Genomic DNA, 12,690 nt, shown 5'->3' on the forward strand with positions numbered 1-12,690 from the left:
TCAATGATATTTTCTACAAGCTCACAACGCGTTGCGCGAGGCTACTAAATGGTAAATGGTGCATTTATATAGCGATTTTATCCAAAGCGCTTTTATATAGATTGTGCATTACATTCACCCATTCACGCACACATTCATACACCGGTGGCAGAGGAAACCATGCAAGGCAGTGAAGGCCCAACCTACTCAAGGCAAACTTCAAATAAAGTCTTCAATCAATCAATCAAAACCAGGAGCAACTAGGGGTTCAGAGTCTTGCCCAAGGACTCTTCAACATTAACTCAGGGGGAACCCGGATTCGAACTGGGAACCCTTCGGGAACCCTTCGTGTTCTAATAACGGTTTCTCCACCCCTGAGCTATGCCGCCCCTGCTACTTAGTTCTGACAAAGCCAAAATAGCAGATCTACAAGCTCACGTTGTGTTAGTGATAGGCAATCTCGTTCATTTCAGTGAACGGATCATTTCACGTTCCCCTGTGTTCTATTTGTCTGTCATTCAATGTTATATGAGATACTTCAATGGTTTCCAGTGGAAATAAGCTTAGGCTTTTCATGGATCACCAGTGAACTGTACCGTCATGAAACTGTACCTTTTCCTATGCAAACTTCTAATAAAGTCTTCAATCAATCAATCAATCAAACCCCCCTGCCAGCCAGGGGGGGAGGGGCGGGAGGGGACGGGTGAACCACGTAGGCTAGGGGTTTGAACATTTCATTTCATTTCATTTATTTTTGTTTCGCACATGTAGTGTACATTACAGTTATATTATATTTATACTCAGAATTTCAATATTTTACAGTACACACACATGAACGAAAAGGAGCAAGCAGAAGAATAAATTCTTATAAATACCTGCCCCCTATTCAAAAAAATATATATAATGATCGGCATATACAGCCTGCATGTTCATGCCTTGAGAAGTGTAATCCAATCTGAACCAAACAAAAAACAACAAAAGCAAAAAAACAACGATGCTGCCACCTGGCAGTCAGATGAACATATTACGTCTCAGGACATAGTCATGACAAACAATCTATTTTGTCTTTGAATGAATGTCATCACCTTCATAGTCTATAGTCATTGTCTAATACAGTTAGAAGAAAAAGAATAGCTAGGTTGACGCGATACTTGACCCTCGTCAACCATGCGGTTTTTATACAAGTTTGTATAAAAAAAACGTGCGATTGAATTCAACAGGATCAATAGTCTCAATAGCTCTGGTCCATAGCGTTAGCGATAACAGCGTGCAGTGCTGTGCTACAATGATTATTATGCTATTCAGTCAGTTAGTAAACTTTTTGGTTACCACCGCGCTCCCTTTAGATCAACATGTAGGAGGAGAATGGATCGCACACAGTGAAGAAGCACACACTGAAGAAGGCTTACAGTCGAAACGTTTGTTTCTCATCCATGCAAATGCAAGAATAAAGAAAACATCAACTCTTGCCACTGTGCGATCCATCCTCCTTCTACATTCAGTCAGTTAGAAACTCACTTGTGTTAGTAGTGTACCTGACTGTATCCATATGCATGCGGGAGGAACCAGCTTCAACGGCCGTATAGCGTAGATGATATCCGAGCTGATCGTGAAATCCACAGACGAGCAAAATTCCGGGGGTCCGCAGCCAACTACGGGCAGGTATTCCGACACATAAAACTAACCCTAACCCCCAAGTTGGCCCAACCCTAACCTCAGTGACCGGCGAACACGAGCACGACGCCTTGGTTCTTCAACAAGCAATCTGAGTTCACACGCAGTGCCCAGGGGTGGGGGCTGCTGCTGCCAGCAGTGGCGTCAGTTCAGCAAAAGCTAAGGTATGGCAACATGACTGGTGTCTTGCATGCACGGTCGCGTGCCCTCACGCGCATGCAAGACAACAGTCATGTTGCCATACCTTAGCAACAGACACAATGAAAAGTACATTTTATTATTTCCCCTGTAGCCAAGGGATGGCAGCTGCCATAACTTGCCATACCCAATTGACACCTCTCATACCCAATTGACACCTCTGGCTGTCAGAGCCGAAAGCCGTGCTGTGCTGCGTGCACCACAGAAATCAACCATACATTTGTATAATATACAATAAAAGGCAGAGAAATGGGCAGTTATCCTTGATAAATGATATAGGATTCTAAGTGATCACTTGCTCACTGGATGTCCTAGGCACATGGACAACATCGCAAAACAACGGATCTTTGTCAGATTAAAGATCAAAATGTGATTTTTCCAAAAAAATTAAAAATAAAAAAAAACGAACATTTTCGGTTTTGGCATTTCTTAATACGTTTTAAAAAACCGAACATTTTCGGTTTTGGCACTAGATGAGTTAAGCGCCCGGGGTCCGACCCCGTTTTGCGAATTAAACGCCCGGGCTACTAATTGGTGATTTACGGTATATACTTTTACTTGTGCTCCATTACATCTCAAAATCAAATATTGTACTTTATTTTTTTATTCATTTTTTTTGCTCCACTACAATCATTAGAAATGTTTAGTTACTTTGTAGCTTTGGATTATTATTGCAACATACATTAACACTTCAGCCCTACAGACCTATTTAAACTTTGGCTGTTTGAAAATAACCGTGCGACGAGTTGTAAGCTTGTAGATCTGCTCAAGATTTTATATATACATTTTATGCATTTGAGACCTGTGAAATGGAACATTTTAGGCATAATGGTACTTTTTTTATTCTGGACTTTTACTTGTAAACGAGTATTTCTACATTGTCATTGCAGTATTGATACTTTTACCACCACTGCTTTATACTCGGACCGCCACGTTAAGCCTGAGCAGTAATGATCTTTAACAGAAGTCACAATGTGTCTCCCACTTCAAGGACAGGCGTCCTGCTTGACCGTGGCTTGCCGCTTGAGTGTCGGCTCTTTTAAATTCTGTCTATCGATTCTGTCTGCCGAGGTGAGCTTATGTGCACTAGACCTGCACGGGTCTGAATCTTTTGAAACCACTTTCAACCTGGCGTCCCTATACTTTGGGACAAGACGGGTGCAGGGGGGCCCACTCAATGCTCTCTGAACGGCCCTGCTTTGGGGGCGTCTTTATTGTCATAGCGGGGTGAACTGCACAGACCTTCCTGACGACTTTCTCTGAAATCCACCTCAAGGTTAACCCTAATCCACCTTCCATTTATGCTTTACATGTATAGATCTTTCTTTATCAACAAGCTTTGCTTTGAGGTTTTTGTTATGTTTTGCTTTCGGGATGATATGGAAATTTCATCTCACGATTATTGTGACAAAAGAATTTGCGATTTACGATATTATCGCGATAATGAAAATCCATTGTCCTGGAGCGGAACATTTGCCAAAAAAATAGCAGATGTACAAGCTCACAACACATCGCGTTGCTACGTGTTGTGAGTTTGTAGATTGTCTATTTTTTGGCAAAGACATTTGATAGAAAGTGAAAAAAAGACTCAAGTACGTATATTATAAGTACCTTTTACCAATTCTAGAGGGTTTAATTGGTACCGGATATGCAGCTCGGCAAATAAAAGGTGAATTGACCCCAGTGCATGACGGAGGACGATATCACGATAAATTAAATATCCACGATATGATTATCGTGACTGTTTTTTTATCACGATAAACGATAATATCGCTTATCGTCCCATCCCTATTGTGCCCTCCGTTCCAGTTGTTGCCATGACAGCCCTTGCAGCCTTCATCTCCTGCTCTGTGGCTCTTCTACAGGTGGTCTACAGGTCTAGCCTCGCAACAGCCAGACTCTCCCAGGGGAGAGTCTGGGAGTTCTCCATAGACAACGCATTACGCGATGACGTAGTTACTCACTTTGACTGAAAGGTCCAGTCAGTAGTCATCAGTGCATCAACACATGGTCGGGAGAATATCAAATACGTCTTTTCCAGACAGAAATTCCAAAGGTGCAAACTGTTGTTCCTTTTTAAGTTATGAGATGCCGTTGATTTCAGGTAAAACTTCGCTTAATGCAGCTTTTATTTGCGATTTGTGAACTCGCGTCGGACATGGGGTCCGCCATGTTTGTTTACAAAATGCGAGAGCTGTAGCAGCCGCTCGACCAATCAGGAGCAGTGTGAGGCGGTTTCGCTCGAATTTCTCGAAATGCAGTCTTTTGATTGGAAATTAGAAACCAAAGTTCTAATAAAGAGGCTCGATGGGAGGGACACCAGACCGAGAAAGGAAGCACATTGGTGATGACGTAGCTCGGGATGGCTTGCGAGGCTACTACAGGTCTACCCCATCTCTTCCTCCTGCCTTTCGGTTTCCATGCAAGATCACATGCTCATACACAAACTGTCTGTGCTAGCTATCAATGTCCAACATACACAAAATATAAAGGAAAGGTTAATAAGGCTCTAAATAATATACTTATGGTGAAAAGAACCTTTAGCCCATGAAAATACAAGCATAATGCCTGCCATCAGTAGTAGTAGTAGTAGTAGTAACATTATTGTGTATACTCTGTCTACAGTAACAGTATGCATGTGTGTTTAAGTCTATGCATTAGTAATCTTCCCCAACCCGAAAATACCCGAAAATGTAGAGGTTCAGGACCGCCTTTTGTTTTGGTCACTTGGGTCCGGATCGGTTCAGATTATGTTACCTCGGCTCCTGGGTCCGTTTATCATGGAAAACCCGAGTGGATCCAAGAAGGCCCGTACTCGGAGCTGATCAGGAGAGAGAGAGATCATGAACTTCAGTGTTGCGTGATGATTTGGCTGACCTAGGATCAGATTAGTCCAGTGACTTGGGATAGCGAATCCAACTGTACGTCCTGGGATCAAAGACGTGCGAACCATCCGTTCGCAATCACAAGATCCTTCTCCACCGAGGTGAAAACACCCAACAACACAATTTAATTGAATTTTATCTTATTGTAGGCTAGATTCCATCCCTCGGTAGCCTGTAAATGGCATCGGCTGCTGCAATGGCTTTTTCAAAAGCGATTGGAATTTTTAGGTTTGTCAAATAGGACCTCGGAATGAATTTCACGGGTCCATCGAGGGTCCGTGTCCAAAACATTTCAGAAGCAGTCGGCTCTCGGAAACAAATTTAACAGGTCAGGTCCATAAGGGTTCCAGTCCATCATTTTGAACTCGTTGAAGAGCTTTATATATATATATATGTTTTTTTTTTGATTGATTGATTGAATACTTTATTAACAGTTTGCAGAGAAAAAAAGGTACAGTTAGTACAGTTCAGAGGATTTTAAACCCAAGAAAGCACTATGGCTTGTTTACATGTGGGTCCTTTGTGAACGTGCAAGTGTCTGTGTTGTGTGCTAGTGTGTGTGTGTGCGTGCGTGCGTGCGTGCGTGCGTGCGTGTGTGTGTGTGTGTTTTCCAAGGGAGCTTTTTACCCTGAGTGTTGTAATGTGTCCGCCGTATTCCTCTCTCTGTGGTGTGACCATCTGCTCGCTCGCTCTCTCTCTCTGTCTGTCTTTCTGCCTCTCTCTCTCTCTCTCTCTCCCTCGCTCTCTCACTGCATATCTTTTATATATTTCTGGCATAATCTCTCAAGTCATGTATATTTTTCTTTTTATCATTTCTGCCCCTCCTTAACCCATTTAGGCCTAGAATTATTGCATGCTTTAACCAGTGAAAAATAGCAGCTATACAAGCTCACAGGATCTGCTATTTTTGAAAAAGTTGTGAAAATCTTTGAATATATGTATTTTCAAAGCGAACGTTTGTAACTCAAATTTTGCTTCTGGGGGGTCCCTGGAACTAGATATTTTGAGATGGGGGTCCGTGGCCAAATAAATATCATTTTGGGGGTCCTTCACATGAAAAGGTTTGAGAACCACTGACATAGTAGCCTCTCAAGAACAGACTAACTGAGCTCCAGTTAAGTGAAAAGGACCCTTTCTTTGACGATGGCTGGCCAGATTGCTGACATAGAAACATGAGTTTTTCAAAAAATCTTAGAAGGATTCAAAAGACACTTATAGAATCGGGTCAAAATTCTAATTTTCACGATTTTTCAAAAATAGCAGATCTACAAGCTCCGCGCTGTGAGCTTGTATATCTGCTATTTTTCAATAGTTAAAGCATAAAATAATGATACACAAAATGTGTACCCGTTCTAAATGGGTACACACAGAGAGAGAGAGAGAGTAGCGGTCTCTCTGGCTCTCTGTTTGTCTCTATCGATCTTACGAGATGGGGTCTCGAGAATGAGAGAGGGAGAGATGACAGAGGAGCGATGACTTAGAGCAAGACGCACACACGCACGCGCACACACGGCAGAGAGACAGGGACCAAATTATCCTTGTTGCGTGGAGCATGAAATTAGCAAGTGGCTCAGTGTGGTGGCATTAGCACGGCTGTTAAAAAGAACACTGACATTTTCAATTTCTGACGCCTTCCAACACACACTTGTCATCATGAGGTGGGATCAGAAATGCTTAATTTAAAGAACGAATACAAATAAATCCTACGAGCGTTTCGGTTTCAGCAGGAAACGATACTGTTGGAGTTGATGAAGCGATAAGGGAACGCTACAGACGCTGTACGCCACTGAAGTCTCCCAAATCAAATGTTATGCCTTCAGCCTAATGTAAAAATGAGCAGTAAAATGTGTACATCCAAATGCATCCAATGCTTATATTGACAAATGTTCTTTTTTTTGGCTACAGTGTTAATTTAGATTTTGTTTTAGTCGTAGTCTTTTGAAACAAAATAAATTTGACTAATAGTCATATTTTAGTCATCTGAAAAGTTTTAGTTTTAGTCTACAAACTATTTCGCCCCGAAGCTTCCTTGTTTCCTGGCTGTTGCACTCCCATGGCGTGTGCGAGCGTGTGCGTGGGTGTGTGTGCTTGAGCGAGAGAGAGAGAGAACTGTAGGACTACCCCGAGAGGTTCGTAGCCACCACATGGCCCCTCACATATGCTGCCCTGAAGTTTGTCCCTGTGCTCACCCCATACAAGCCAGGCCCTCTAACACACACACACACACACACACACACACACACACACACACACACACACACACACACACACACACACACACACACACACACACACACACACACACACACACACACACACACACACACACTCTCTCTCTCTCTCTCTCTCTCTCTCTCTCTCTCTCGGACCATTTTTCTCTCATTCACGCACAAAACTCTCAGGCATCAATATTTCATCTTCTCTCAATAAAAAGCTCACCTTTCTCTACAGTCTCTCTCTCTCTCTCTCTATCTCTCCACAGCCCTCACCTCTCCTTCCTCTTTCTCTACTGATTAATGCCACCCCCCCTCCCTCTCTCACCTACTCCCATCTGGGTCCATTCCTCTCTTTCAACCTTGATGAATTCTGTCTGTTCTGTTCTGGTCAGCAGGGTCCACTGTTCTGACTTCTGTCCGAGTTTTCTTTGTGTGTGCACGCGTGCGTGCGTGCACACGCATCACTGTGTCCACTTTCATTGCCGTCCTCCCAAGAACCGTTTTGAGCCTCTGAAGCAAAAGCAAAGAAAAAAGGAAAAGTTCCGGTGATTGAAAAGTGAGGATTACAGATTGGGGTTTGGGCTATAATACTGTATACTGTAGGTCTGATGAACTGCTTTCATAGGCAGGGAAAAGCAGCTGCCGTGTCGTTCACACATCGCTGTCCTTACCTTACTATTTACAGTACTTGGACTTGAAAGTTTAGGCCCTGCCCTAACTGGGCCCTAACTGGCCCGGCCTGAACATGTTGGGTAGGGTCTGGTTCGGGCAGAATTTGATAACTCTAACTTATAATAACAACATGAAACCCACCATCCCTATTTTGGAGGGAATATAATAATTTGTATAAATGCATATACTGTACAGATGTGCCTTCTCAAAACTTCACACGTCCTGCCATTGGCAAAACAGTAGATTTTCAGTGGATTGGCAGAACATTGAGTTAGCTATTTTTACACCTCTGACTTCAAAGTTTAAATCTACCTATGAAGGTGGATTCTGCTTTTCAAACGGAATGGATTGGTTTCTTGCCATTTGTGGGTTTCTGCAAAAAAGTATGCTGCATTCGCCATAAAAAATAGAAAGGAAAAATATTTGCCATAAAAAAATTAGAAAGGCAAAATCTCTCTCTCTCTCTCTCTCTCTCTCTCTCTCTCTCTCTCTCTCTCTCTCTCTGTCCCACACACACGCACGACTTGTGTAACACAACCAGATGTCAATTAACAATTTTGCTGCCATTTTAAACATAGCTGTAGTAAGCAGCTGCCAAATTGTCCTTACCTTTTAACGTGCACAATCTGTGCGCGACTCATCTAGTAGACGTGTAGACTCGATGACAAGCTTTCGAATAAAAAAACCACCATTGAAATAGACATATCCATTGCTACGCTGTATTCCTGCTTATCCAGTGGTTACATGAAAAAACATTGAAAAAAGCCAACTGTGCGCCATGGTAACACGTGGACACGTTCACGCACAAAACGCACGATATGTGCGGGGATCATAATCCAGGCGTGTAGAGACTGGATCAAAGTTTCCAAACGCAAAAATCGGATTGAAAAACGAGCGTTCCATCACCGAGTAGCTTTCTCTTCTGTTACAATGTAAACCAATGGAGGCGGGACTATGGCCCAGGCTCAGACAGGATACGGAAAGCTAGATCCGGTCCAGAACGGAAATACGGCAGGATACAGTTAACTCATTCCCTGCCAGGCCCGATAGTCCCGAGATTATTCCAATGTCTTTCCCCGCCAGGCCCGATAGTCCCGAGAATTAAAAAAAAAAAAAAAAAAAAAAAACCCCATAGCAACCCCATCTTTCAAGCATGGCAGCCATTTTGGCAGCCATCTTTGTTAAACATAGTGGCTGTTATCTCATGAATGCCTGAACGGATTTCCATTCGGATTTTTTTGTTTGAAAGCTGTGAGCAATGTGGACACACGTGGCGCATTATCTAGGCATGGGTGTGCATGATCCGTGCACACCCAATTACATGGAAGTCTATGGAGACGAATGGCAGGTGGGAGTACGGAGGTATGTTAAAATGGCGGTCAATGTGTTAAGGGGCGGGCCTAAAGAGCCAGAATCAGCGAAAATCAGCGATAATACTTTTAATCCTTTCATAATGATTAAAGCTAATTAAACTTCCGGGATCTACGGGCATGGCACCGCGGTACAGCGGGAAATCTACAGTTTCGACGGGGATCGCAGAGTATGAGTTAATACAGGGAGATAATGCACACTTTGTCCACTGTGTCTGCTGCCAGATACTCGGAGACTATTGAAGACAGCCTTGTCTTCAATACCATTTCGTTTTGTGACTGTGATGCATGCAGAGGCGAGCTTTGCGCGTGAGTGAGAGAGAGAGAGTGACCCTGTCTCCATCTGGTGCTGCTGGAGCTGCTGCTCACTGACTGGACCTCCAGTCATTCAGCGTGCAGCTGCAAGGGCCAGTCAGATATAAACTTGCCACAAAAAGTTCGGAAATCTAACTTTGGTCGATTATATCTCCCCTTTAATAAACCCAAATGGTATTGTGTTTTATATCATTTTTATCGTTGATTTGTCACCTTTACAACGAAGTACAGCTTGTAAGCATTGGGCATTCGAGGCATAAGCTACACAGCCAAACGTGTGGGTAGCGCCGACCAGAATTTTGCCAAAATGGCTTGCAATATACTGTTCTGCTGGCTTTTACTCTTGTTTTGGGCTTCCCTGACACTGAGCTTAACATTAATAAAGTGTAAAAATTGCCAATATGTGTTGTTTTTTCTTTTCCTTATTACTGTGAGAGAGTGCAATCATTCAATGCCCCAAGTAACAAAGGTGAAGACCAAAAGAACAGTATTGCAGGCCTGCCAGGCCATTTTGAAATTTTTTGGAGGAGCGCTACCCACACGTTTGGCTGTGTTTCTCATTCCACGAATGCCAGATCCTTACAAACTGTACCTCATTGTAAAGGTGACGAATCAACGATAACAATGATATCAAACACAATACCATTTGGGTTTATTAAAGGGGAGATATAATCGACCAAAGTTAGATTTCCGAACTTTTTGTGGCAAGTTTATATCCGCCCTGCTAAGCTCATTTATCGGCTACACACATATTCATGCCAAGGACCTTCAATATGTACACGCGACTTCGGCGCTAGCCGTTAAGAGAGTATGAATTGACTCCCCCCGAACCTAAATAATTTCGGGTCGGGGAGCCCTCCCGAACCGAAATAAACTTCTCCATATTAGAGTGTGAATCGACCCTTAGTCAACTAAATTAACACTGTTACACACACACACACACACACACACACACACACACACACACACACACACACACACACACACACACACACACACACACACACAGACACACACACACACACACACACACACTCTCTCACTATACCCATGCTCTCTCAACCCTGTAAACACTTATGCGCTCACCGCTCGGTCTCTGTCTATATCCGATGGTCTCTTGACCATAGTCTCAACCCAAGCAGCTTTCTCTCTCTACCAGAAGCCATACACAAGCTCTTTCTTTTACGAAGCATTTTGTTGATATCGAACAACGTGACCGCCACTATGTCCTGTTATGATCACTGTGTGGTCGGCTCGCTGTCACGCGCGCACACACACACACACACACACACACACACACACACACACACACACACACACACACACACACACACACACACACACACACACACACACACACACACAAGCGGTGCTGAGAAAGCTTCCATCATAAGTTGGAAACTGTCACTTTTCAAGATGCAAATAGCAAACGTAGCAGATCTGCTATGCTTCGTATCTCAGAGGCAAATATTATACTTTGACTCTACTACAATTATTTGAAAACTTTAGTTACTTACTTGATTTTGATTATTATTACAAAACATACATTAACTACTTCAGCCCTATATACATTTTGGCCATTTGAAAATAGCCGATCTACAAGCTCACAATGCAAATGGCAGATCGCAACGCATACATTTGAAAACTTGAAATGGGACATTGTGCACAATGAATACTTTCTTTACTTTTGACTTATACTGTACTCGTAACATATACTTCTACATTGCAGTATTGATACTTTTACTTAAGTAAAACATGTGAGTACTTTTTTTCCCACCACTGCCGCTTAGAGGAGCTCATGAGTTCAATATCTCCCTCTCACCAAGAGGGGATTCTGTCTTATTGGCTGAGTGGTCCAAATGTGTTCTCTCATGCGGGAGATCTGGCTCTGAATCCTGGGTCTTTGTCCTTTGATCAGCTGCAGCTGTCAGTCACCCTAACTGTATCACGTCTCTTCCAATGCGGCTGCCCTTGAACAAACAGTAAGGAGAGAGAGCGGGGGAAAAGGGTGGGTTGACTGAGGAAAGACATGGAGGAGAGATGTTCTATTAACACAGTATTTTTATCCCGTTTGATACTGGAGGGGCCTATGTGTATGTATTGTACATACCTACAGTATGCATTTCATTGTCAATAAATTGTCAAAGGGAGGCTGCTCTAAGGGACTCTCAGGGTCTTTGTCTTGTTCGTCATTCTCTCCACACTGTACTCGGGCGGCAGTGGCTCAGGGGTAGAGTGGCTGCTTGGCAACCGGAAGGTTCCCAGTTCAATCCCGGGCTCCCCCAGAGTTAAGGGGGTTCCAGACGGTACGCAGTCGCCACCTCCTAGTAATTCATTTTCAATGAGAGGCGGGCGGCTATTTCGGCTGCGCGGAGAAGTTTAGAGGCGGCGAGGCGAGCGGGCGCAGTCCTGTGAAATCCTGCGAGTGTGCTCGTGCATGCGCACACGGATTGTGTTCATCTTTGTGAAATACCGCGCAGCGTTTACTCACTGAGCAAGTGTGTTTGTGTATCACCGCGGTGCGGCCGCCGCTGATCCTAGCGGGAGCCCCTACGGCGACCGCTGCTCATCTGAAGGGCCCTTTAGTGTCGAAGTGTCCTTGAGCAAGACTCTGAACCCCTAATTGCTCCCGATAAGCAGGTTCGGTATATATGAATGTGTGTGTGAATGGGTGAATGTGATGTACAATCTCTGTAAAGCACCTTGGATGAAGGTGCTATATAAATGCACCATTTACCATTTCATCTCTCCTCTTTCTTGTTAGTGTACTGTATGTCTATCTCTGAACCATAATGACTTTGTGACAAAAGTCTGCTCAATTCTATACTGAAATGTAATGCTCTCTCTCTCTCTCTCTCTCTCTCTCTCTCTCTAGGCTGAGCCTGAGGGTTTCTCTCACTTCCATTTATATGTGTGTGCAGCCTTCCTGGTGCGGTGGAGAAAAGAGATCTTGGAGGAGAGAGATTTCCAGGTAAGATCTATAGACAGAGAGGGGTCACATTCATTCCTCTGTGGCTTACAGACGTGCATGCTCATATAGATACACATGTGTATCTCTTCCAGAGATCAGTTAGCACTCAGTATACAGCACGGGTGCACACCCCCACACGTGGACACATTCTGTGGGGCAAATTGTGGCAATGTAAAGTTCTTTAAACACAGGGAGGGTGATGAATACATTATACAAAAAGCATTTCACATTGCTGTTGTTTTCGTCGACTAAGACTATGATGAAAGATGTTCGTCGACTACCTTTTTTCACTGGCGAAAATTACATAAAAACGAAATAAAGACTTAGCTATGCAATAAACTAGTAAGACACCTCAGGGCGACAAGCGACCTTGCCATGTCTTGGCCATCTGGCCAGTGATGTATATCGGA

General features: G+C 43.5%; 1 protein-coding gene across 2 annotated transcripts in view; it reads left to right on the forward strand.

Moving 5' to 3' along the window:
• Positions 1-12,690, forward strand: part of tbc1d22a (TBC1 domain family, member 22a) — a 175,038-nt gene that overhangs the window by 140,877 nt on the left and 21,471 nt on the right. For both annotated transcript variants that reach the window (XM_080754694.1, XM_080754695.1), the window contains exon 13: positions 12,185-12,280. In XM_080754694.1, coding sequence (XP_080610820.1) covers positions 12,185-12,280 — 96 coding nt within the window. The remainder of the gene's footprint in view (positions 1-12,184; positions 12,281-12,690) is intronic.

This window comes from Nannobrachium achirus (genome assembly GCF_963921795.1).
Source record: "Nannobrachium achirus genome assembly, chromosome: 23".
Classification (NCBI taxonomy): domain Eukaryota; kingdom Metazoa; phylum Chordata; class Actinopteri; order Myctophiformes; family Myctophidae; genus Nannobrachium; species Nannobrachium achirus.